Source organism: Triturus cristatus, chromosome 10, assembly GCF_964204655.1.
Source record: "Triturus cristatus chromosome 10, aTriCri1.1, whole genome shotgun sequence".
In the NCBI taxonomy this organism is placed as follows: Eukaryota; Metazoa; Chordata; class Amphibia; order Caudata; family Salamandridae; genus Triturus; species Triturus cristatus.
The window spans coordinates 1,035,834,195-1,035,857,650 of NC_140593.1; the positions used below are offsets into that span (position 1 = coordinate 1,035,834,195).

The 23,456-nt window shown below is 40.6% G+C and overlaps 1 protein-coding gene across 1 annotated transcript in view; it reads right to left on the reverse strand.

Moving 5' to 3' along the window:
• DNAH3 (dynein axonemal heavy chain 3) overlaps window positions 1-23,456 on the reverse strand; it is a 694,204-nt gene that overhangs the window by 112,866 nt on the left and 557,882 nt on the right. Inside the window, exons 50-52 of the mRNA XM_085629109.1 lie at window positions 19,032-19,214; window positions 6,594-6,786; window positions 2,157-4,298 (exon numbers count right to left, since the gene is read on the reverse strand). Of these exons, the coding sequence (XP_085485235.1) occupies window positions 2,157-4,298; window positions 6,594-6,786; window positions 19,032-19,214 (2,518 nt within the window). The remainder of the gene's footprint in view (window positions 1-2,156; window positions 4,299-6,593; window positions 6,787-19,031; window positions 19,215-23,456) is intronic.

Here is a 23,456-nt window from a genome sequence, read left to right on the forward strand (position 1 = left end):
AACAGTATACAGTAACTGTCTCTGATTAAAGCACCTGTTCTTCAGACAAACTATGCTGGATCTCTGCTAGGGTCAAGCAATGTGTTTTATGATCCACAAGAAGAAGCTTGCAAGATCCCACGCAAGGATTTTCCTGTGAATCCAACTACAAAATCATCCACTGGATGGACATGACCTGAAATCCAGGGAGTAAATCTGTGCCAGCTGATTAGTACATCTTAGTAATTGCAGACCATTCCCATACTCAGGATAGCTATGCACAGCTTCTTCCCCAGCCAAAAGTCCATCATTTCACACAAAAGGCCACTTGCAGCCAAAAAGAAGGGGTTCTATGTAAATGAATAAGATTGTGTAACTATCCAAGATCTGCAATGTTTTTTCCATACTATATTGCATAGATCTGGAAGGAGTGTTCACTTTTCTAGGTGATACTGAGAAGACATCTTTGGTTTGAACTATGGTCTGGCTGTAAAACCACTCTATTCTGCCACAGCATAACGTAAATGCTCCAAAATACCTAGAGTCCATGACTTACAATTTGACCAGGGCCCAAATTAAATAGCAGGTACAGTGTCCCTGTTTGTGCCGCGCCTCACCCTTAACTAATTGCGCCTGGCATAGACTGTGGCAATGTGCCCAATTACACAAAAATATTGTGCTGCCCTCAGCGCAGGCACTATCTCGTACAGCTTGTGCTGAGGAAGGTGGATTACTTAAAGATGGAGCCACGGTCTGAAACCATGGCTCTGTCTTTCAATGGAGGCAAATGGACATCTATTATAAGAGGGGGAGGAGGAGGAAAGGAACACCCTGTAGGTAGGTGTGGTGTGTTACTGCACCAGCTTGCAGGTGCATGTCTGGAGGAACCATTGGGCCCCCTTCCCCTCACCCAAGGAACACCCTCCAGGGGCGCACTGACTGTGTGCCCCCTTTATTTGGCACAATATCAGTGCAACTACCAACAGATTCTTTGCTTCTGTTGTGGATGCAAAGACAAAGTCTTCCCTCATTTTCACTGGGCCATGTCCCCATTACAGTGATGGAACACCACATTGTTATTGTGCCGGATCATAGTGTATGGCTGCATGATTCACATTTTAGAATGGGCAGTGCGAGCATCTGCAGCACCTTCGATAATTCCAGAGTGCCTTGGCAGGACAAGGAGCTAGCGCTAATGCCCACTGGGTCACAGGGAGTCTTTCTGTAATACGGCGCTGAGTGGATGTTATGACTAGAAGGACATTTTCATAGTTAACCTTGCCAGGGTAACAAAGGCAGGGCCTATGGGGAAAACCCAAAACACATAAATAGGAAAAAAGGGAAATTAAAGAATCCAAACCAAGAGTTTCATGATACAATAGTTTGCCTGTTTACATGCTAAGGACTCACCCCCAACCATAACTTTTCATCTCTTTACCAAAGTGGTCAATTCATTCTCCATATAATGGCGGCATAAGGTGACAGCTCCATCTGCTACATTGTCTCGATGCCTACACCTAGTTAAGAGTTTGAGAATACATCTTCATCTAGAGCTTTCCACGAGTGACCTAAACACTAAAGCAGAAGTCTCAGCAAGAGAACAGACAGCACAGCAAGCAAAAGATATAATGTGGGAAGGGTCAACTAACACTAAGAGGTTACTACTACTTTAAGAAAAAACAGGTGATCTGTTTAGAAACAAAATTATATTTAGAACCACTGTACTGGTGAAGGAGGAAGTAACCCTTCAAGTTACAATGTGTAATATAGAAATGAAGCCACTACATACAGACATCCATTGAGTCAGGTCTCTTAAGAATGATATAGCTTGCCTCAAAAAGCATGGTGCTTGGTCTTCATTGGGAAATGGCCTCAAATGTGTTTAGTGAGGGAATTAACCTTGATCAGTATTTCTTAGCTTAGACTGTATTAACAATTGTAAGTCTGTGTCAAGCACTCTGGATGTACAAGCCGGTTCTTCGTCTTTGCCCATGAACCTTTCTGCTTTTTCCTGCAGACCAACAATCACTTTCCAAATGCTTTTTTACTGCTGTAAAAGCTGAGTTCCTTGTCCGAAAGTGTAAATTAAGCTACCACTTGCCCACCTTCAGAAATATAACTGTTCATTAGAAATGCTAGTATAGATACAGACATATAGCTACATATATTGTTTTTACCTGCCATTGGATCTGCTCCTGGCGATAACACAAAGATCAAAGGTGCACAACAATTGGAATCATTGTAACTTCCAGCAAGGTCAAATGTTGGTGGCTCAATGTATGTTTTCCCCATGTTTTCTGCTATGAATTCTTGAACTGCAGGGACAATTTTATCAGGTCGCAAACATCTTAGAATGACCATACGATCTAAGCCTTTCGAAAGGCCCCATTCATCGGGAAACGTTTCATCTTGGGGTTTTATGGAGTCATAGATCTTTTTCCACTGCCCAACATTTTCATTTACGTGCATCATGAATCCAAGCAGATTTTTCAGATCTGAAGCTCGAACAATCTCAGCCCATGATTTATCAGACAGCCAGTCAGGACTAGGGTTAGGATAGGGATTATCAAGAGCCACACCTCCTGTTAAGAGGAAGCGCCATACCAAATCATCGACTTTGTTTTCTCCTTGTAGTATTCCAATTGTCAGTAGAAGAGAGAAGAGCAGCTTGTCTTTCTCAAAGAGGGATCGGCAAACATTATTGTATATGGTAACTGTAAAATGGTCGGTGATGTTGCGAATTCTTACATCGAGGTCCTCACTTTTAACACTGTGTGCAAGGGAATGAAGATACAAGTTGATGAACCAAGTCAATGAATATTGGTACATGGGTTCAATGTTGGCCAGATCAGAGATACAAAAGAAAACAATTGAGGAATGGAAAGCCACCGGTTTGTATCCTGACCTGGTGGCATCAATCTCTTTTTCTGTTGCTGAGGCAATTTGTTGTTTTTCTGAGATCTCCTCAGACAGTACCTTTGATGAAGATAACACTTTTATGGCTCTTTCATCCTCTAAAATGTTTCCTTCTGATGATGAAAGAACTTCAAGAATTTTGTCTTCAATTTCTTTTAGTTGTTTTTTGTTAGTTGCACTTTCTATGATCAGTGCATTTTTCTTCTCTTCAAGCTGAGGCTTTTCCTTGGCAGCCACTATCCCCAAGAGTTGATCCTGCAGCCCAAGTGGGGTAATCATGAAGTTTAAAAGGCAGACCTTCACAGCTACCTCCGGGAGATAATGTGGGTTTCTTAAACGAGTAGTCATATACAGCTTGAATTCATGTGAGTACTCAATAATGTTCTCCCCAAGTCTTATATATTCTACACCCTGCTGTTTGAAGGTTTGTTTCAACAAGATTGGCTCCAAAATGGCATCTAACTCCTCACCAACATTTTCAATCAAGACAGGGGTTCCAAACTGGAGAGCGTTTTCCAGACCTCTAAGGTAGTTTGCATCAGAAAGTTTCATGACTGATAACTTGTTGTGCTTCTCCATATTTTTTATCCATTTGTTGGCTTGACCTTGTGGATCTATCATTAATGGCCACCTTCTTGAATTTGTGACAATAACACCATTGTCGATTGAAAATGAGTCGACAGGCAGACCAGCAATTTGCCAAGCACGGATTTTCACTGGGTCTCCTAAAGTAAGGCTTAGGATAAATTCTGCAGAACAAGGTATTTGTTTCTCTTTGCAAACTGTTTGCCATTGTGTTTGACATTCTACACGAAAGTCCACGGTAAAGCCTCCTAAGTAAGCAACAGTTCCTGATGCTAGCAGGACATCCCCTGTAAGATTAGTGTACTTCGTCCCCAAGAGATGCGCAGCTTCTGTCCACCTGTCTTTTTCACCACCAAGACCACTTATCAACTTTTCAGCACGTACCAATTTTTGTGAACACAATTCTATGTTACTTTCTAGTTCAGATTTCCTTGCATTCATTGCATCAAATTCATCGTTCAAGGCTTGTAGGCGGTCCTCTACTTCTTTGAGTTCAGCCCTCTTGGCATTAAGGTTCTCCATCTGAATGGCAAGGGCTTCTTCAGCTTCTTTAAGACGTTCCTTCTTTGGGGCTACCACTTTAGCTACACGGTCATACTGTTCCATCGCTCTCACCCACTTGCATAAACCTTCGCAGGCTGATGAAACATTTTTAATAACTGCAGGCTGAAAGTCTGGATTGTCAATAAAGTTTTCTCTAATTTTCTTCATTATGGCAGGAGGGATGTTCTCCTTGTCATACACCTTCAAATGTTCAAGGAACTTCAGATCTCCCAGAACCCTTTTAGATGGACCCCAGTAGTCTTCTACCATTTTACCTGATGGACACAAAAGAGAAATATTAGGTTGCACCTTTGTTATAAATTAAGTGTGTGTCTTAAGGTCTCCTAACCACTACATGTTTCAACACACGTTTGTGTGTGTGTGTCACTCTCCCTCTCTCTATATATATATATATCAATATGTCGATATATATATATATATATATATATATATATACATATATATATATACATATATATATATACATATATATATCTCAATATATCGAGATTTATATATATATTCCATGAAAAAAAATCAAAGTTTAGAGATAAGTTATAGTAAGCAAAGCTTTATTTATTCTTTCCATTCAAACCATACTTAAACTTCACAAACATTAGAAATTCTCAGGTTATAGTTAGAACTTAAATTTAGAATTTACACACCACCTTCTAATTTCTATAAGTTGCGTACCTACCGACACAGTGTTATTTATAACTAACCTAAGCATGACCTTGGAACCCAATGGATAAATCACACCTATCCTGGTATCCCCAAGTATATAAAAAAGAAGAAAATAAATGCCATGTCCCTGGCATTGTGCACACACTTAAAGCACCCACTGCCAAGTTGTGATCCTGACAGGACTATACAGATTCAGACAAAGTAAGAAGGTGCATCACACAATAGTTATATTCAAGATATCAGAGTGACCAAACAATTCAAAGCAATTTTCAAAGATGTATTCAAATCTTATTTTTATTCAGTCATATTCCCATAAAAGCGATATATACAGCAGAAAGCAGCCAATGCGTTTCGTCAAAATCATTGGACTTCTTCAGGGCAAACGTAAAACCGAAGTGTAAGATGAAGATATCTCAGATTCGCCCATCCAAATGTAAGCGCCGTGCGTCGTGTCATCGAGTATTATAAACCGCGTACCTATTGAATGTTGAAAAATCCATTCAATTAAGAGTAAATTGAAATGGGTGGTCACAGTAAATCCACTCCCGGGGCTTCCATGTTAGGTAGAATAGCTATTCTAGTCCACCGTCCCTGTGTGGGTCCAAGATAGGCATATACGCAACTTCGACATGGATTTGGGTGCCGCCATTAGGGTTCATGCACTCTTGGCCTACCTAATTTGGAAGCCCCGGGAGTGGATTTACTGTGACCACCCATCCCAATTTACTCTCAATTGAACGTATTTTTTACATTCAATAGGAACGCGGTTTATAAGACGCACTGAGACTATGCACTGCGCTTACATTTCGATGGGTGAATCCGAGGCATCATCATCTTACACTATGGTTTTAAGATTGCCCTGAAGAAGTCCTATGTTTTGGACGAAACGCGTTGGCTGTTTTCTGCTGTACATATCTCTTGTATGTGAATATGACTGAATAAAAAGTAGATTTGAATACATTTTTGAAAATCGCTTTGCATTGTTTGGTCACTCTGATATCTTTAAAATAACTATTGTAAGGTGTAACTTCTTACTTTGTGTGAGTGTTATTTCTAACTTACATTTTTACTTACCCCAAATATCACCCACATATCAGTTGCTAGAGTTTGTAAGATACAATGGTGCCATGCGATTTTCCATCAGCACCAGATATTTTGCATTGACATTTTCAACCATTGGCAGTGCAAAGACACAATTTTGTACAAGTCGATGCATGCAAATATGGGTTTAACACTGCTTTGAAATATCTTGGCACCAGTGAAAAATTGTTCAGCACTGGTGCAACTGACGCAATTTGGCTTCTGGCCTCATCGCTTTAGTGAGTTTCCCCCCTAGACAATAAAAACAGAAAATCCAGGTAAGTGTTTACAGAGAATTTTAAGACATGGGCTAAGTGGACAATTTCCCAGGGCCCCCACCTTCCAAAGGCACCTGCGAGAGGAACTTTCTTTCGATATCACTTTTGTTTATTTCTCTATCTCAATCTTTAACGTAAAATTCAATAATGGTTTGCATCATGGGGCTTGAATTAGCTTTTTTTTGTTTTTGTTTTATATAGCGCAAACTAGACCTAAAGATATCAGGTATCAGAGCGCTTTACATAGCACCAGTTTCGTTACATGAGGACACATCCATTTTTGTTAGGCACGGGGAGATTAAGTGATTTGCCCATAATTACAGGATGTTGAGCGTCGTTGCCAAGACTCAAACCTGGTTCCCCAGCTTCGACGTGACCGCTTTAGCTGTAAGGCTACATACTCTCCCCAAACTGGGTAAACTGGGTACAAAAATCAAAAACTGTTCCCACCAGGGGTTGATAAATTATTTCTTGCCCAGGGCCCCCAAAATCATCGTTAAGAGGACACTGGTGTTCTAATATTTTTACCTGTTCCATCCGGTTTTCTGTCAGGCTTAATTCCTTTCATCACACAAATACTTTCCATGACCAGTTTAACAGCACTGGGTGGATTCTGCATTGCTTTAACAACTGAAATATCAGCAGGTTTTAAAGTGTCAAGGGCCGAAAGTGCGGCTTCCAAGGCTGGCATTGCTTCTGCGAGCTCTACTTCACACTCATCCTGAAAATCAAGACAGGAACAGATACGTTTAAACATGCAGAGGATTATGAAAAAAGTTGCAGCCTTTTGAAAACCAACAAACATTGGCTATGCCAATAGGTTTGGCCTCAAAAGAAATGTTGTATAGTAATGTGAAACATTACAAGCGAATAGCATGGGATTGGACATGTATTTGTGTGGAAGTAAAGAACTGTAGAATACAATTGGTGCAGGTTAAAAGTCATGTGACAGTTGGCATGTCAAGCCAGACGTTAAAATCCATGGACATTAATGACTGCCCTTCTCCCACTTATGCTGCAGCCTGCAGCCAGAGAAAAACAACATTAATGATCTTGTTATTTAAGACACTTTAATTGTATTACAATGTTGTGTGTGTGCCTCTGAAAGTTAAAGCACAAACAGCAGGATAAATAAACAAAAAGATCACAGCAGTTTGGAGGGCATGTCCTTTTTTGTGGAAGTGACAACTCCTGCCCAATCAAAACATGAAGTCCTGGCTTCCAACATGTGGGCGGAGCCAAATCAGCTGTCCTGGTGATTCTCACATAATTGTTGGGTGGCTGGCAGCTGTGCTGTCAACCCAGACCATAAAAATGCTTAAGGAGTTCAAATTTTTGTGGATTTGGACCTGTAAACTCTGAATGGATTTTATAGTAGAATTTTCTGTAAATCATTCCAAGAGTAATTGTATGCCCGATTCACAAAACCCTTAGTGTGCGCATATGGCATGAATTTCAAGTGCAAATTCACAATTTGTATTTACAAAACATCATTCTAGACACAAAAATCTATTTACACATACACAAAATTACCCTAAAAATATATGGAATAATATGTGGAATATTACTTGAGAGTTGAAGGATACTGGCTCTGTATATGGTATACCACTAAGTGGTTATAAAGTGCACAGAGTCCAGAAATTCCCCAGAAGTGTATAGGTCTCAATGCAAACCCAAAGTGCTCTATTTGTGGTAGTGTGGGCGAGCAGCCTTAGGCCTAACACAGAGGAGTGCACACAGAGGAGGCATTTGTTATACACACAGTGACCAATAAATGACACACAACTATAAAAGGAGATTCACACCAATTTTATGAAAATAAGCTTTGCTCAAGATTTATTTTAAGCCCACCATCTTCAGATAAAGGTAAGTGTGTTTTTAAATAGAAATTCGTTTATGTTTCAAAGGTGGACACAGTGCAGTTTTCAGTCTTTGCAATGTTAACCAATGAAGGAAAACAATAATGCGGTTTTGCAGGTACGTACACAACTTATAATTCCAGTCTTTGGGTTTCTGAGTCAGCAGAGGGCAAGGTTCAGGTAAGCACAAACACTGCACCACCAACAGCACAGGGGTGGCCGGGTGCAGAGGTCAAAGTTGGAGGTCGGGCCCAATGTTACCCAATGGAGACTGGGGGTGCTTGAAAACACGCTGCTTGCAGGTAGGTAAAGCAGCTGCTGGGGTCAAGCTTCAGAGGTGTATACTAGCATGGGGGGGCACAGGGAATCACCAAACATACACTACCAGCAGTACAGGGGTGGATGGGTGCAGGGTGCAAACACGAGGTTGGGCGCCCAATGCAAATCAATAGAGGAACCTGTTTTTGAAAACAGGATGCAGAAGTCGAACTGGAGGCTACACAAAGAACACCAGTGACAGCAGAGGTAAGTTGGGATGCTGTAGGTCCTAGGGACACCATCGGTTGAACACTCCAAGGCCCAGGGGCTTCATGTGCAGGGGTGTCCTTTGATGTCGGGTTTCTCTTACCGGAGCCAGTTGCGGTCGGGGGGGGGCCTTTGGATTCACACTGCAGGCGTCGTCGTGGAGTCCATAAGGGGTCACCCAATGCTTGACTTGGACCAGAAATGCTGAGAAACCTTTTCTGGATTGGTGCGCCACCTGGACACAGGCCGGAGGTGTAGGGTGCAGAGTGGTTAGGAATCACGGTTCCGGAGGGCACCAGAGTCCTTTGTGTTGGCTTCCTGTGGACAGAGCCGTTGTACTTACGAGTTATTGTCTTTTTCAAAGGAAGACAGTCCTCCCAGGGGTTGTGGAGGTCACTGGATGCAGGACAGGCGTCGTTCTCGATACAGGGTCCTTGAAGCTGCAGACAAGCGAGTAGGGCTAGGGCCAAGTCAGTGGCGTATTCAGTCTTCTCTCTAGGGCGTCTTCTTTGTCCTTTTTCTTCTTTGTGCGGCAGGAACTAACTTCAGGGTCTGGGGGAGCCAACTAAATACTAGATTTAGGGGTGTTACAGGGGAGTAGCAGGTATGGACCAACGGGTTCCTTACCTGGAGTACCTACAACCACTATTATATCCTAGCCCTGATTGGATAAGACCCACCATCTTGAAGATGGTGGGCACTGAAAGGTGTGCTTTACTTCGCCTCCTTCACCTGAGGGATGAAATTTGTGAAGGAGGGCACACTTCCTATTGTTTCTACGTTTTCCCGCCCAAAGTGGGGGTTTGAACCTGGGGCTGTCATCTGCTGCTAGCAGTAGAGGCCGCGGGTCGTATTACAAAGGCGTCACGCCTTAGAAGCTTCCCTCTCGAGCGAGGTGTGACATCTCCGCCCAGGATGTGCTTTGTTTCTGGCCTCAGAGAGCGGGGACTCTTGACCCAGGGGTCCAGTAACATATCTGCTGGTGGCAGGCTGCCTAAAGCCAGTCAGAGGCCACACCAGGGCCCTGTGAGCACATGTTTCAATAAATCCGACACTGGCATCAGTGGGGCTTTATTGAGAGGAGTAGTGTGGTACCAAACACTCCTGTGTTAAGTGAAGCTATCATGGTGCTGTGGAACTAGAGGTGTTATGTTTCGAGCCCATGTACTTGTTATGGCTTCCCTGGCACTTACTATATTAAGGAATAGACCTAAATATTGTAGGGCCATATCTGCTCACGCAGATATGCCCACACCTGAGCTATAGTGCACACTGCCTAAGGACTTGTAAGGCCTGCTAGAGGGGCTTACCTGTACCTTAGGAAGTGCTGGTTGGCATGGCACACAGGCAGAGTGCCATGTCGACTTTGTTGTTATGTCTGCACCCAGGCATGCCTGCTGCATTGGCGGTCTGCATGGCCCAGGTGAGGGATTCCTAAGGGACCCTCTTCAGTTTCCATGACCTAGGTACCAAGGATGCCATTTACTAGGGACTTACAGGGGGCTGAAGTTACCAATTGTGGAATCGTTTTATAGAAGAAGCACTGCACAGGGGACCTGTTTGGCAGGGACCCCGTGCACTACAATCAACACCACATCATTTTCCAGGCAAAAAATGGGGGGCTAACCATGTCTAAAGAGGCACTTTCTCACAGGAGTAAATCTACTTGTGTGTGCTTCTGACGGCAGTTAGACAGTTAGACAATTCTTAATTGTTTGATTAATTAAAATCTTACAATATTTCCAATACCAAGACATATTTAATGAATATATTCCATTTAAATATAAAAAGAACTATTATAACCTAAAATTTTACTTTAAAAAAAATGTCATAAAAACATTTTTGTTTTTCTATTTTATACTCCCAGTTTTATAGATGCAATCTTTAGGAACTTTACAAAGGCAACGTTCATGACTATATCGTTCGAATGAAGACAGACTTTAAATGCCTGTCTACATGTCCTTGTTCCACGCATGTTAAAATGAGGTTTCAGTAACGTGCATCTTTCATTTCGGAGTCCTGGACAAATACATAAAAGGTGGACAATATTCTCTTCTCCACTTTTACAAAGTCTGCACAATGTACCGCTACTAGTTTTTTTCCACGGAGGGACATGACTAAGGCCAGGTAAAATTCCAAATCTTGCTCTCATAAGGCATTGTTTACTTTTTTCAGACCAAGGTGTCTCCAAGTATTCTTGTACTTTCTTCTTTTCGTATCCGTTTATTACTGACCATGAGTGTTTTCTTTTTGCTAGTGTATCTTTATCCTGTATAAGTGAAAGGTAATTAGTTGTTCGATTTACTAATTTTTTAAAGGATCCATTGCTTATCGTATTATTCCAGATTGGCAATAATGCAAACTCTTCTAATGCATCGTTGAGATATTTCCTTACGACTGATTTGGTATTCTTATTTATTTCTTGCCAAAGTAACTGAGATATATGATTATCATGGTCATTTTTGATCCTGTACCACGTTTTAATAAATTGGCCTTTTCTTGCAATAACTTGGTTAGTTAACCCGAACTCCAGTCTAATTTGTGCTGGGGAAGCGTTATTCGGGAGATAGAAGAGGGATTTATATGTTTTTGAAAGAACATTATTTAACAGTTCTGCATCCGTCCCCATTAATGCCTCACTACCATATGTTATTGTTGGGAGCAATTTAGCCCCTATAATTTTCAAAAGCGGCCCATACTTCAGAGTTACAAGCGATTTCTGTGCTATCTTGAATGCTGCAGTTAGCGAGTTAGCTTTCCTTTGTATGTCAATTTTTTGTAATTGATAGTTTCCATTTTGGTCAAATAGTACACCCAGATACTTGTACACTTCTATTTGTTCCAGTTGGGTGCTTTCCATATACCATTTATTTTTTTGTCTCAGTTTTATATTCCTAGTGACCACCATGATTTTTGTTTTGGATTCATTTATTACCATTCCATTTTCTTGTGCATACAAAACTGTTCTGTCAATTAAACGCCGAAGACCTATTTTGGTATGGCTTAGAAGAATGGCATCATCTGCATACATTAGGTTAGTTATCAGCTTGTCCCCTAGCTTCGGAGGATGTGCATTGAGTTCATCTAGGTATCCTGATAAATCTCCTAAAAATAGATTAAAAAGTAGGGGAGCCAACACACATCCCTGCTTTAACCCATTTGTTGCGGGAATTTCCTTAGTTAGTGATCTGCCGTACCCCATCCTTACTTTTACCCAGGTTTTATTGTGTAACAGTTGAATAAGTCTTAACAGTTCAAATGGAATGTTTCTTTCAATAAGTTTTTTCCACAATAAATTCCTTTGCACACAGTCGAAAGCAGATTTAAAATCTACAAAGCACAGATAGAGGGGCATTTTTTCTCTCATCGATTTTTCAATTAGTAGTGCTAACGCCATAATGTTTGTCATTGTTCCAAGTCCCTTAATAAAGCCAGTTTGATTCAATGGCAAGATCTTATTTTCTGCTACCCATTCATTTAATCTAATTAATAATATTCCTGCGAAAAGTTTGGCATCTGTATCTTGTAGTGTGATGAGTCTATAGTTCTCCGCAAGGGCCCAGTTGCCTTTCTTAAATATGGGGGAAATTAGAGATCCTCGCCAAGACTCAGGGATGTTACCAGTTTCTATAATTTTGTTGAATACCTTTTCCAAAAAGCTCGACCAAAAGACTGGGTTTTCTTTGAAAAGGGCAAATGGTATCCCATTGGGGCCAGGTGCCCCATCTTTCTGCTTCTTTATTATTTTTACTAATTCTTCTTTCGAAATTATAAATTGTTCTTGTATCACATCCCATGCTGTAGAGCTCTCTATTACGTTCTTAGTCATTTTAGCAGCTCCCTTACTATTTAGATGTTTTTCAAGAAAAGTAACCCATTCTTGCTCAGTTAGGGTTGATGAGACTACCAATTTGCTCGGCCGTACTAATTTGTTTATAATATTCCAAAATTCTCTTGCGTTTGCTTGTTTACTTGCATGAAATAATTTGGACCACATTTCTTGTTTTGCTTTGTATTTCTCGTTCCATATTAGCTTTTTCAAGGATTGATTTAAAGTTTTAAGATTGTTCAAAATTTCATCATTTGTTACTGTGGTTTTTATTTGTCTTCGAATCTTATTTCGATCTCGTTTTAATTTTGCTATTGTATACGGAAGATTCATATATGAGTCCTTTCCTTCTTCTTTCCATTTTGCGATCCTTTTATTGTAGTTAACCTGGGTTTGGGGTTTCACTATTTTCTTAGTGAATTCCACCCACTGTTCAATTGTCGTTTCTGTTGTTATTTCAGTAAAGCAGGTCTTAATAATCTTCTCAACTTTTTCATGCATACTATCCTTATTCAATTTATTCCAAATTAGTTTTTTATAGTTGATAGTTCCAATATACCCCGGCACAGTATGATATGGTTGGTTAATATTGTGCCTAATATTAGTATTTATTATCTGCTGACAGTGATCACTATCTCCAACTTTAAGTAATCTATATGAATTTATGTTTTGAAATAAATTGAGTGAAACCATTGTATAATCAATCCTAGTGCTTGCATTGTGTGCAATATAAGTATGTGCTGGGGGTATATCCTCTTTAAATCGGCCATTAAGGACTCGCAATCCCAATGCTTCTATGTCCTTGATGAATGTTCTACCGATTTGATTTCGTGCTTGGCTATATGTGACTCCTTGATAGTCCTGCTGTGGGATTGACCACTGAAGGTCTTGTAATTGTGAGACATCATCTCTATTAAACGGTATTAACAAGTTAAGATTGAAATCTCCAGTCATCACATAGTCCACCAATGGATTTTCTAGGATTAGTTCCAGTAGTATGGTATTAAGGGTTGCGCATATGGTTGCTCTACTTGTTTTTGTTGGATGGATATATACATTGATCATAATCAATGACATATCCTTTTGATCTGAGTTTTTATATTTTAGTTTAACTATGAGTAAGTTTTTACTATGTGTAGTGAGTTGCTCGTGTTCAGCTTTTATAGAACTAGAAATAAAAGTTGCTAACCCCCCACTCGGGCGTCCATACCTATGAGTTTTACTTGCATTTTCAAAGTATCCAACATAATTCTCTAATACAAAAGGGTTTGTTTCCCAAGTTTCCTGAAGGAATAGAATGTGACACGGTGATGGAATGGACCTTATTTGTGCATTGGTAATATTTGCCCCTACTCCGTTTATATTCCATGAACACATTCTCAACTCTGTTACTTTAGTTGAGGGGATTGGAATATTATTCCTTCATTGTTCTGTATTACTATGCAAGGCCTGTGCAATCCATTTTTCGTTTATTCGTATGGATGATTCTATTATGGAAGGTAATGATGCCTCTCTTGATGTACTTGTGGATCTCCCCCGGGCATTCCTTAATACTGTTCCTTTTTGAATGGTATTTTTTTCTATTTGGAGCAGTTTTGATTCACTAATAAGCGGAGTAGGATAAACTTTCGGCTCCTGCTTTTTGATAATTATTCCCCAGGCCTTGAATGTTGAAAACTCTTTTAATATTTTCTCTGCTATTGTCATTGATTTTAATGTGACCAGGGCCAGTTCTTTGGTACTGTTCTCGTCGGCAATAAATTCAATGGAAATAATATCATCGTTCTTGATGTTCACTAAAGCTGGAGTTGATTTAAATAATCTAAGGATATTCCCTCTGTTCAATGTGTCATCTCTACCTCTAGATTCGTATTCAGGTTTAAATATAAGTTGTATTTTCTCAGCTGCCAGTAGTTTTTCTTTATCAGTATCTTCCATTATATAATTTGTTCTATGTCTGATTAGTTTTTCTCCTTTCCGTTTTTCAATTATCAGGTGGTCCCAGTATGGTAATTTAGTTTTGGGCTCTATTGTTCTTTCTATACTCAAACTTGCTACCTCATTCCTTTTGATTTTCAAACATGCTTCTATATTCTCATTGTGATACTGATGTTGTTGATCACGTGGATTTATAGTTGTTGTTATTGGCATATCGTCATTTATTCTATTATTATGATCGTATTTTAGATTGTCCTCTTGGATTCCATCTTCATCCTTTATTGGTTCTGTAATTAGCGGTGATTTAATTGTAGTCATTTGTTTCTTTTTCATCACTTCTTGTCCTTTTATGGTTGTTTGTTTCAGTAATGATTCTTTTACAAATAATGGAAATACTTTTTTTGGTTCATTTTTCGTTGTTAGAGTAGTTCTTTCTTCCATTGCTTTTTCTTGTTGTAATTCATTGTTTTTTAATGTACCATCCATTTTTGTTGAATCCTCATACTTATTATTATTAGACTTTTGATTTTTTCTTGCTTTGCGTAGTTTTTTCTTTTGTCGTTTTGACATAATATAACCGTTTAGGTCTTGCTCTTTACAGTCATAGTCTGCCTTGGTTTCTGTGTTAGTTATTTCCTCTTGTGAGGTGTCCATTTGTAGAATTTCTTTTGACATATCTCTTTCATCATGTAAGTTTTCTTTTTTCTGGAGGATCCTCAATGTTTTAATCTCTTCCTTATCCACTTTTAACATACAGTTCTTTTCTTCCTTTTTTTCTATTTCCGTATCTTCCCCTTCAAATTTCCTTATATTCACTTCCTGGGTATTTTCACTTTTTATAGCCTTTTTTGTATCTTCTATTATGGTATGCAAAACATCAGGTATTGCTAGAAGCTTATCCATAAGGGGAGTACAAATACATTCAATGACATTTTTTTGTTCTTTCTGGACTCTAGTTATCAAATTATTTAGTTGTGCAAGTTTGTTATCTATCCCTGTGACTGCATTTGCTATCATTGTTAGTAAGTCTATCTGAATATCCATCTTGTTCGATTGATATTTTAGTGCTTCTAGAGTTAGTGTCGATGTTTGATAGAAAATGTCCCAATTTATTCCAACATCCGGGATTACTTTCTCTTTCTCTTTCAGATCACTATCACTATCATTTGACCTTACGTTTTTTTGTTCCGTTCTTAGTGGGTAATCCAATGTATGGTTGATATTTACTTTTGTGTATACATTATCAGTTATTTTATTAGTTGATCTGGTCTTAATTTCTTCAACTATTAACTGAGGTTTTTTTTAATTTCCACATTTGCTTCTATTGGTATTACTAGTCGCCTTGATCCCATGATGCCACTTTTAATCTCCTGTATATACAATATTTCCAAATCATCTAATCCAATTGGTTTTTCATTTTTTATATCAGGATGGATGGGTATATTTAGAATATCATGGTCCGAAATTTGAAATTCCTGCTCCTTCCTTTGCAGGTTGCAATCTCCGTTTTGAGGAGTACTTTGGATGATTTGCCTACTATATTTTTTCGTACTTGTCGTACTTATCGGCTTTATTGGAGTCTGTAGTTTATCGTTTTCCGTATCCTTATCCATAGTGATAAGAGCACCAGCAGGGTCTTTCATAAATTCAAACTTATTAGGGATTTTCCCAGATTTTGCGAACATTCTGGCTATTGGGGAAATTAAAGTTTGATTTGCTCCCGCAATCTTCGCTTTTACCTTTGGCTGTTGTATTTTCTTTGTACGTCTGACCGTTGTTCCCGTTCCCGTTATTCTCACTCTGCCAGAACGCATATTTCCTTATTTTCTTCCTATAGAGAGCTTTGATTTTGGCGAAGGTGGTATGCACAGATTCGCTTCCCCAATATGCAACAAACTGGGTGGTATATATACTCTCCTCTGTTTACCGCTCAGATTATATACCACTCGCCACTTCTCATTCAGCCTTCAGCCTACCTGGCTCAATTGCCCTGTAATAGTTGACAGCTGCCTTCCATGAGGGAAAAGCAGAGACAAGGGCAGAATGAAGAAACCGAACACTACCTCCGAACACTGTAGCAATTGTAGCACGGGACCTCAAATAATTGTTGGTGATAGAGGGCACCCTTTGCTATCTCCGCCTAGTTCACCTGGATCAGGTTATACAGGTTATCTATGCTGTACATAAGAACTTTCCATGTTATTCCGAAACCTTTCTCCTCCCCTTCAACTCCCAACCAACAGGGATTCCCTGGAATGTTTGTCCACACCCACAAACATGTGAGTTTGTGGTTATTCACAAACATTTTCTCAGCCCATTCCTACCCAGAAAATGATCAGAGATTGACTTCTCTTATAAGCAGGATTCAATCTGATCTGTTTCCACTGTTGGAAAGGTTAATGGAACACCACAAAAACTGGTAGGTGTGTGGAGAACTGTTTTCTCCTTCGGGCAAATATATTTTCCTTGTGGAGAAAGAGGAGCTCAAAAGTGCAATTGTAGCATATGTACCAATATTGTGGAAATCCCTTTGCATCAGCATAAATGAGAAGTCTCAGAAGTTTCCAGGTGTACTCTGAAAACCTTTGAGAATTCTAGAAATTAAAACATCTACACCAAACGGTAGATGTAAACCCAAGTATGTTGATTTTCAAATATCTTTGTGAATCTGTCTCTCTGCTATTTGTTCACATCTCCTAATTCAAGGGAGAGTTTTAGAGAGATGTGCTTTGAGAATGCAGGTGTCTACCTCCAAGACAAAATACTTTGGCTAGTGGGTAGCCAGTAACTTCGGGTGATTGGTTCTACAGTTTGAGACTCCTTCTTACATTTGTATGCTTTTGCTATCTTCCCCACTTTAGGAAGATTCATGGAAGGCAGACTAATCAATAGTTAGCTTCTTAAGACAAAAGCATTGAGGGCTGCACTCAAAAAGATAAAAAGTGAGAAATTGGCTCCATTCAGATTAGTCCTACCTTTGGAGCCATTTCATTATTTATATATTTATTTGTTTCTATATGTATTTATTTTTAAGGAATTACAACGAATCCCATTGTACAGCTATTCAAAATATTTCCTAGATATTCTGGATAATTCAATGGGTGTAATTTACAGATATGAAATTTATACCCGGTACACATACGCCTCACAAATGTGCATTAGCACATGGATCATTTTTAAATTCCCTAGAGGGGAAAAATTATTGCTTCTGATGAAATCCCTGCACCTCACCCCCATTATAAATGGAATTATTCCCTCACCACTGTCACATGGGAAGAGACCATAACTCCGCCCTTTTACAAGAGCAAACGTACATATGTTCCAAGATGAGAAAATACCTGAAAGCAGTAAGGGAGCACCCAAAATGTTTCCAGGCATTGATCTGGTTCTAGAGGGTACACTCCAAATCTTGCCCTAACTCTAAATTTACATATGATGCAAATGCGCCACATGGGCAGATTTTCAAAACTTTTACGTGCAGCTAACAAACATAAATGTCCCCCAGTCCTCCTGATTCTGAGAATCTGAATGGGATATTGACATTCACACAGTGCATTTTGCACACTTTAATGGCGCTTAGTTGCATAACATCTCGGGACTAAGATGTGGTCCATTTGTGTTATGAACTCAGCTGACCCGATCATGTGCAGATATATACAATCTTGCTGTACAAAACCACACCTCTAGAAACATGTTGGACTCAATTTACAAAGGTAATTTCATTTTTAAACGTCTACAGCCAAAAATAACCCTATTTACTCTTGCATGCAATTCACCAAAGGATTCCCGGCAGGCTTAAATCCATTTACTACTGCAAATGTATCCGTCATGAGTGTAGAGAAATCTACAGCTGCAAATCACACTCATGGGGTGAAAAGTGGGTGTTCCCAGACGTGGTGTGCCTTGAAAGTTTGGAATCAACCACAAACATGTGCATTTGTTGGCATTCTCAAACTCCAATCTGACACATTCCCACCATGGACATGGTCGGAAATTTACTCCATACAGCACTAGAGAATCTCGCATTCCAGGCTGCGAAGAGTAACTGTTGACCTCAGGATTTGGTATGTGTGCTGACCAAGAGCTTTCTCAATGGGGAAAAATGTTTCCCTGTGAAGAAAAATACAAATAGTGTATATGTGCACAGTGGTTTTCATTTCCTCCTATGTGACATTCTACTCTATGAAAACGTAAATGTCCAGTATTTGTAAAGTGTGAACAATTACCTGAGGGCGTCAAGGCTTTAGGGGCTGTCAGGAAGATTAAGCAAGCATTTGCCCAGAGTCACATGGTGCTGGGCTGATCTGCCGCCAGTGCCCGGGATCGAGCCGTAAGCCCCTGGGTTCCGGAGTCAGCTGCCCTGGCCGTACAGGCAGAAAAGGACCCACACGGTGTGCCACATGACATTTCATTACTTGTTGTATGCCTGGAAACCTGGGCCTGTACACCTCTCCGGGTGTACTGCTGGGAATGTTTGCTAATAAAAAAACCCCATAAATGTAGCTGTATAATAACAATCCATATTTGGACTGCATGAACATATCACCCCTTAAGGTTTCAAGGCGCTGGGGGCTGTTGGGGAGATTATGTGAGTTATTGCCCAGAGTCACATGATGCTGAGCTGCCGCCGTTGATTGAACCGTGAGCCTTGCATTCCGGAGTCAGCTTCTCTGACCGCTGCGCCACACCTCTCCCTGTATGGAGATTTAAACCTCCGCCCGTAATTTTAAATTTTTTTGTGGAGGCCAATATTTTATAAAACATAATGGCACGTATTTGTGTTATAATCATGAACATCCATTTTGTTCTGCTTACCTTTATGGCTTTGGAAACAGCTGCAGCTTCATTGGCTACCTGCTCATCTGCAGATACAATTTCCTTTTTGGCATCGACATCTACGGTCTCTTTTTCGATTTTCACCATCATGGCGTCGGTCTCTGCAGACGTTTTTATCAGCTCTGGCTGAAGGGCTGTTAGTTCTTTTTGCATCACAGCAACCTAACAAAAACCAAAGGCCATTTAGTAGTGCTGTCAATAACAAGAGTTATTGCTTATAAAGAGATCAATGAAACAAGTATTTAATTCATAGAGTGATATGCAAGCAGTGGGCCATTTTGAACATTAGCAGCCTTTTGGGACTAAAGACCTGAATTTGACTTTGGTGGAGAGGATACTCCATCGCGAGAGGGTACTCCATCGCAAAGGCAACAGAGTATTGTCTCTGCCATAGCAAAGTTCCGCCTGCCTTATTTAGAGTCAGGAGGACCTTCAGTATGTAGACAGCAGAAACTACTCCGTCTCCACCACCTACATACACCTTTGATGGCCTAACGGAGGAAGGGCCATCAGGAGCTTAGTTATGTGTTTGCCTGCCCTATATAGTGGAAGTACACTTGGCCAGTTTTTGCTTTCACATACTGCCATACAAAACTTGGTGACATGTGAAAGCAAAAAGCTTCAATTGACCCCCACACCATGGAAGAGAACTCACATGATGAGGGGGGTTCATTGTTCTTTTATTTTCAAGAACAAAGTCCTGGATTGGGGTTTTGCTTCTGAAAATAAAATAAAAAGTTGAAAGTTTAATGATTGGCTTTGTCAAGTTGATAGAGCCTTCCGTCAAACTTTCAAAGCACTTACAGGAACTGCAGTGAAGGCGGTTCCTGGAAATGGAAGAGATGTACGCAGAGCCGAGGAACATCTCTACATTGGTGGGTGGTCTACCCTCACCATGGCGGGAGTAAAGTACACGGCGACGGTACTAAATCTGTCTGTCTAAATCTAACTAAGGTACTTGGTGGTTTATGCTGATAGTGTCTGGAAGAACACTTCCTAACCAATTGCTGAAAGTTATTTCATCAATCCCCAATTAATTTTACATTTATTTTTCCCTTTTCCAAAAATACTCATTTACATGTTTGAAGGTATTCAGTCAAACATGCTAACGCACCAGAGCTGTTGGGTTACCAGATACACACATGCATACCTCATTCGGTCCAAGTTTTTACTATGCATTCTGTGCCATTACTAAGTCAGGACTACAAATACCAGATTGGTAAAAAAGAACCTGGACTTGATGAGGTACTCACACCCGGTATCCTGAAAACTTGAACTCTTCGAAACTCATTTTGTGTTATCTACTTTGGCATGTCCAATGTGGGTCCAGAAAGGCCAGATGCATGCTAGGAAAGGAGTCACTTCATTGTTAACATCTCCAGCCCAAGTCACTCATTCTCACGTGCTATTCTTTGTTATCCTGATTGGCCTGTATGTGGTCTTTCATAAGTTTGAATTGCCACATTATTTAAATATGTTGGTGACTTATAAAGAGGAATGAATTATCCAGTGCAGTGTAAATATTTTCCTGATCTTTGATACTCGTGGGTCTTGCCCAATGCAGCCGCCACTGGACTGGATAATTAGCTGCAAGAAAGAGATGTAAATCTTCAGTGACAACCAACTACTTTTCAGCATTACTTTTGAAGAGGTGGCCGGCATGAGTTCAGAATGGTGAGCACAGGTGCAAAGCTTTTTCTATGAATAGATGTGTCTTACCCCGGCACAGTTGCACGTTACTCATAAATATCCGAGTCTGATTCGCAAAGCCTTTTTTATCAGTAGGCCTGCCTTACCCAGGATTCGTTGTGAAATAAACATGACTATCCAGGCCTGATTCACAAACCATATATTAGTGAATTGGGGTCTTACCCCAGACTTACGTTTGAGTTACATATGACTACCCAGGCCTGATTCACAAAACATCTTCTGTGAGTTTGCGCGTGTGAAGCCAGGCTCAGGTTATAGTTACATATGACTATCCAGAAGCATCTTCTGTGAGTTTGCGTGTCTTATCCCAGGCTTCTGTTTGAGTTACACGTGTGAATCCAGGCCTGATCCACAAAGCATATTCTGTGATCAGGTTCTGTCTTACCAAGGCTTATTTGCGAATTAAACATGACTCTCCAGGCCTAATTCACAAATTATTTTTGATGAGTTGACATGTTTTACTCTGGGCTTAGGTGTGAGCAATGTATGACCATACAAAACCACTCATAGAGAATGCTCTGTGCATCAGGCCTGGATATTCAGGTGTAGGACATCCCTAAACTTGGATCAAAGCTAAGACGTGGATGTTTGAAATTGAACATTTAACCTCATCAAAGTGCTACCCTTAAGACCTAGGCATTGTAAAGACCTTAACAATAATATTTGTAAGGAAAGAAGCAAACCAGTGATCTAGCAAACATGTTGTTATGTCAGACAGTGCGGCCATTGGTCAGTGGCATGACACAAGCCACCGTCCACTCTTGCTCCTTATCTCCTCGCTCTCTCATTGTCTTGAAGTTTCATGAGAAAATCATGGCCTACATACCATGAGTGTATTCGTACCCATATATGAAGATGATACCGATAGTAACGTGTTGACATAAAGTGCTTTCTGACAATTATGATTGGGTCTAGGAGAAATATAAATTACGCCAGAGTAATCAAAAGTAATTTTGCGTTACTCTTTTGACGCACATTAACAAAAATGATGTGACTGTGCCACTCCGCTTAATTATGAGTAATTTGATACAAAAATCCTACCGCAAGAGCACAGGAACAACAGGACTAAGTAAATTAAATATGCCAATTGGGTACAAGCCAATGTTACCACGGTTTAGGGAGAGAGCACAAGCACTTTAGCACTGGTTAGCAGTGGTAAAGTGAGGAGAGTCGCAAGGCCAGCAACAACAAAGTCAGCAAAAACAACATGCCTGAAGGAAAAAAGTTAGGGGATACCAGGCCACGAATGCCAGGTCTAACACTGAACCAGACAGTCTACCCTCACTTCTCCTGCTAAGAAGAAGCCTGCCTTGGCTGTTTAACCCCACTCCTCAATAAAAAGACAAAGCCTAAAATGCAGTCCCCAAAACAACGCAGTGAGCTTGTAGTTGTATCTGGCTTCTGCATTACTAAGGACAGAGCCGATACCAGTTACACAAATTTCATATCTGCCCCGGAGTTCCAATGGTCCTGAAAAAGAGTCACCTGCTCCTGGTAAAACATGCACTCATCCTAATCACAGAGGACACTTGGGCTTTCAGGTGTGCAGGAGCTTCTGCAAGAGATAAGTGGGTGTTGCCCCAGACTATGAGAGGCAAAAATAGTTCTGCCACCTAAAGAAAGGAAAGATCCCCCTGAGCTTCCATCCTATAGCCTCTGTCTATGCTAAAAACGGATCTGAAGCTATTGGTTAAGGTACTGGCCAACACACATCGGCGAGCAGTCCAGACATTGATACACCCAAATCAGACTGGGTTTATCCTGGGGAAAATCACAATGTACAACCTTCAACATTATGCACCTGCTGGCTTTCTCAGAGGACAGATACACAGTGGCAACTCTTGAAATTGAAAGGGCTTTTTACATGTTGGATGGCACTATATGTGGGCCTATTTTGTGACATATGGCATTCGGACCCAACATCATTTAATGGGTGCAGATCCTATACATGCGGCCTTTCGTGAGGGTGCGCACAGGTGGTGTTGTCTCGGACCCTTGGATGCAGGGGTGGGGGGCGAGGCAGGTCTAAACCTTATCCCCTGTGGTCTACACATCAGCAGTTAAGCACCTGGTCTGCGTGCTGAGATCCAGACTTGACCCATGAGGCACCGCCTTTGCGACACCACATGTGGTGCTGATGTATGCAGATGACACCCTGGTGTACCTGCATGACCTGGAATGGTCGGTCCCGGCTCTGCTGCAAGAAGTGAGCATTTTTTATATTGGCTGGACTGAGACAGGCAGATGCAGCAGTCCTGCAAGAATTGGGGTTGCAAAAGTTTTGCAGAAGCTTCTGTTTGTGGGGACACAAAGGAATTAGAGGCTGCAACAGGATCTCAACTCTTTGGAGAATGGGCTTCAGGGACCTGAAGACAAAGAAGATGGTTTAACAAAGCCATGAGTCACTCAATGTGGTGTGACTACAGCATTGTGCCGTTCACTCACAGGCAAAGCCTGATACACCTCTGTTTCTGTTAAGCGTCACCAGATATGTTACATAGATGAACATGGAATAGCTAGGCTCCTTGTCATGGCAGAGCGAGGATGGCAGCAGGTCTGATGCAAGACTTCAAAATAATCATGCTAAAGAGGGTGGCGGGTGAGGATGGCACCAGTTGGTCTTCCACAGGAAATGTCAAAGGTGGCATCAAAAAGTCAGAGAAATAAAATCACTTAAAGAAGAATTCTAAATCT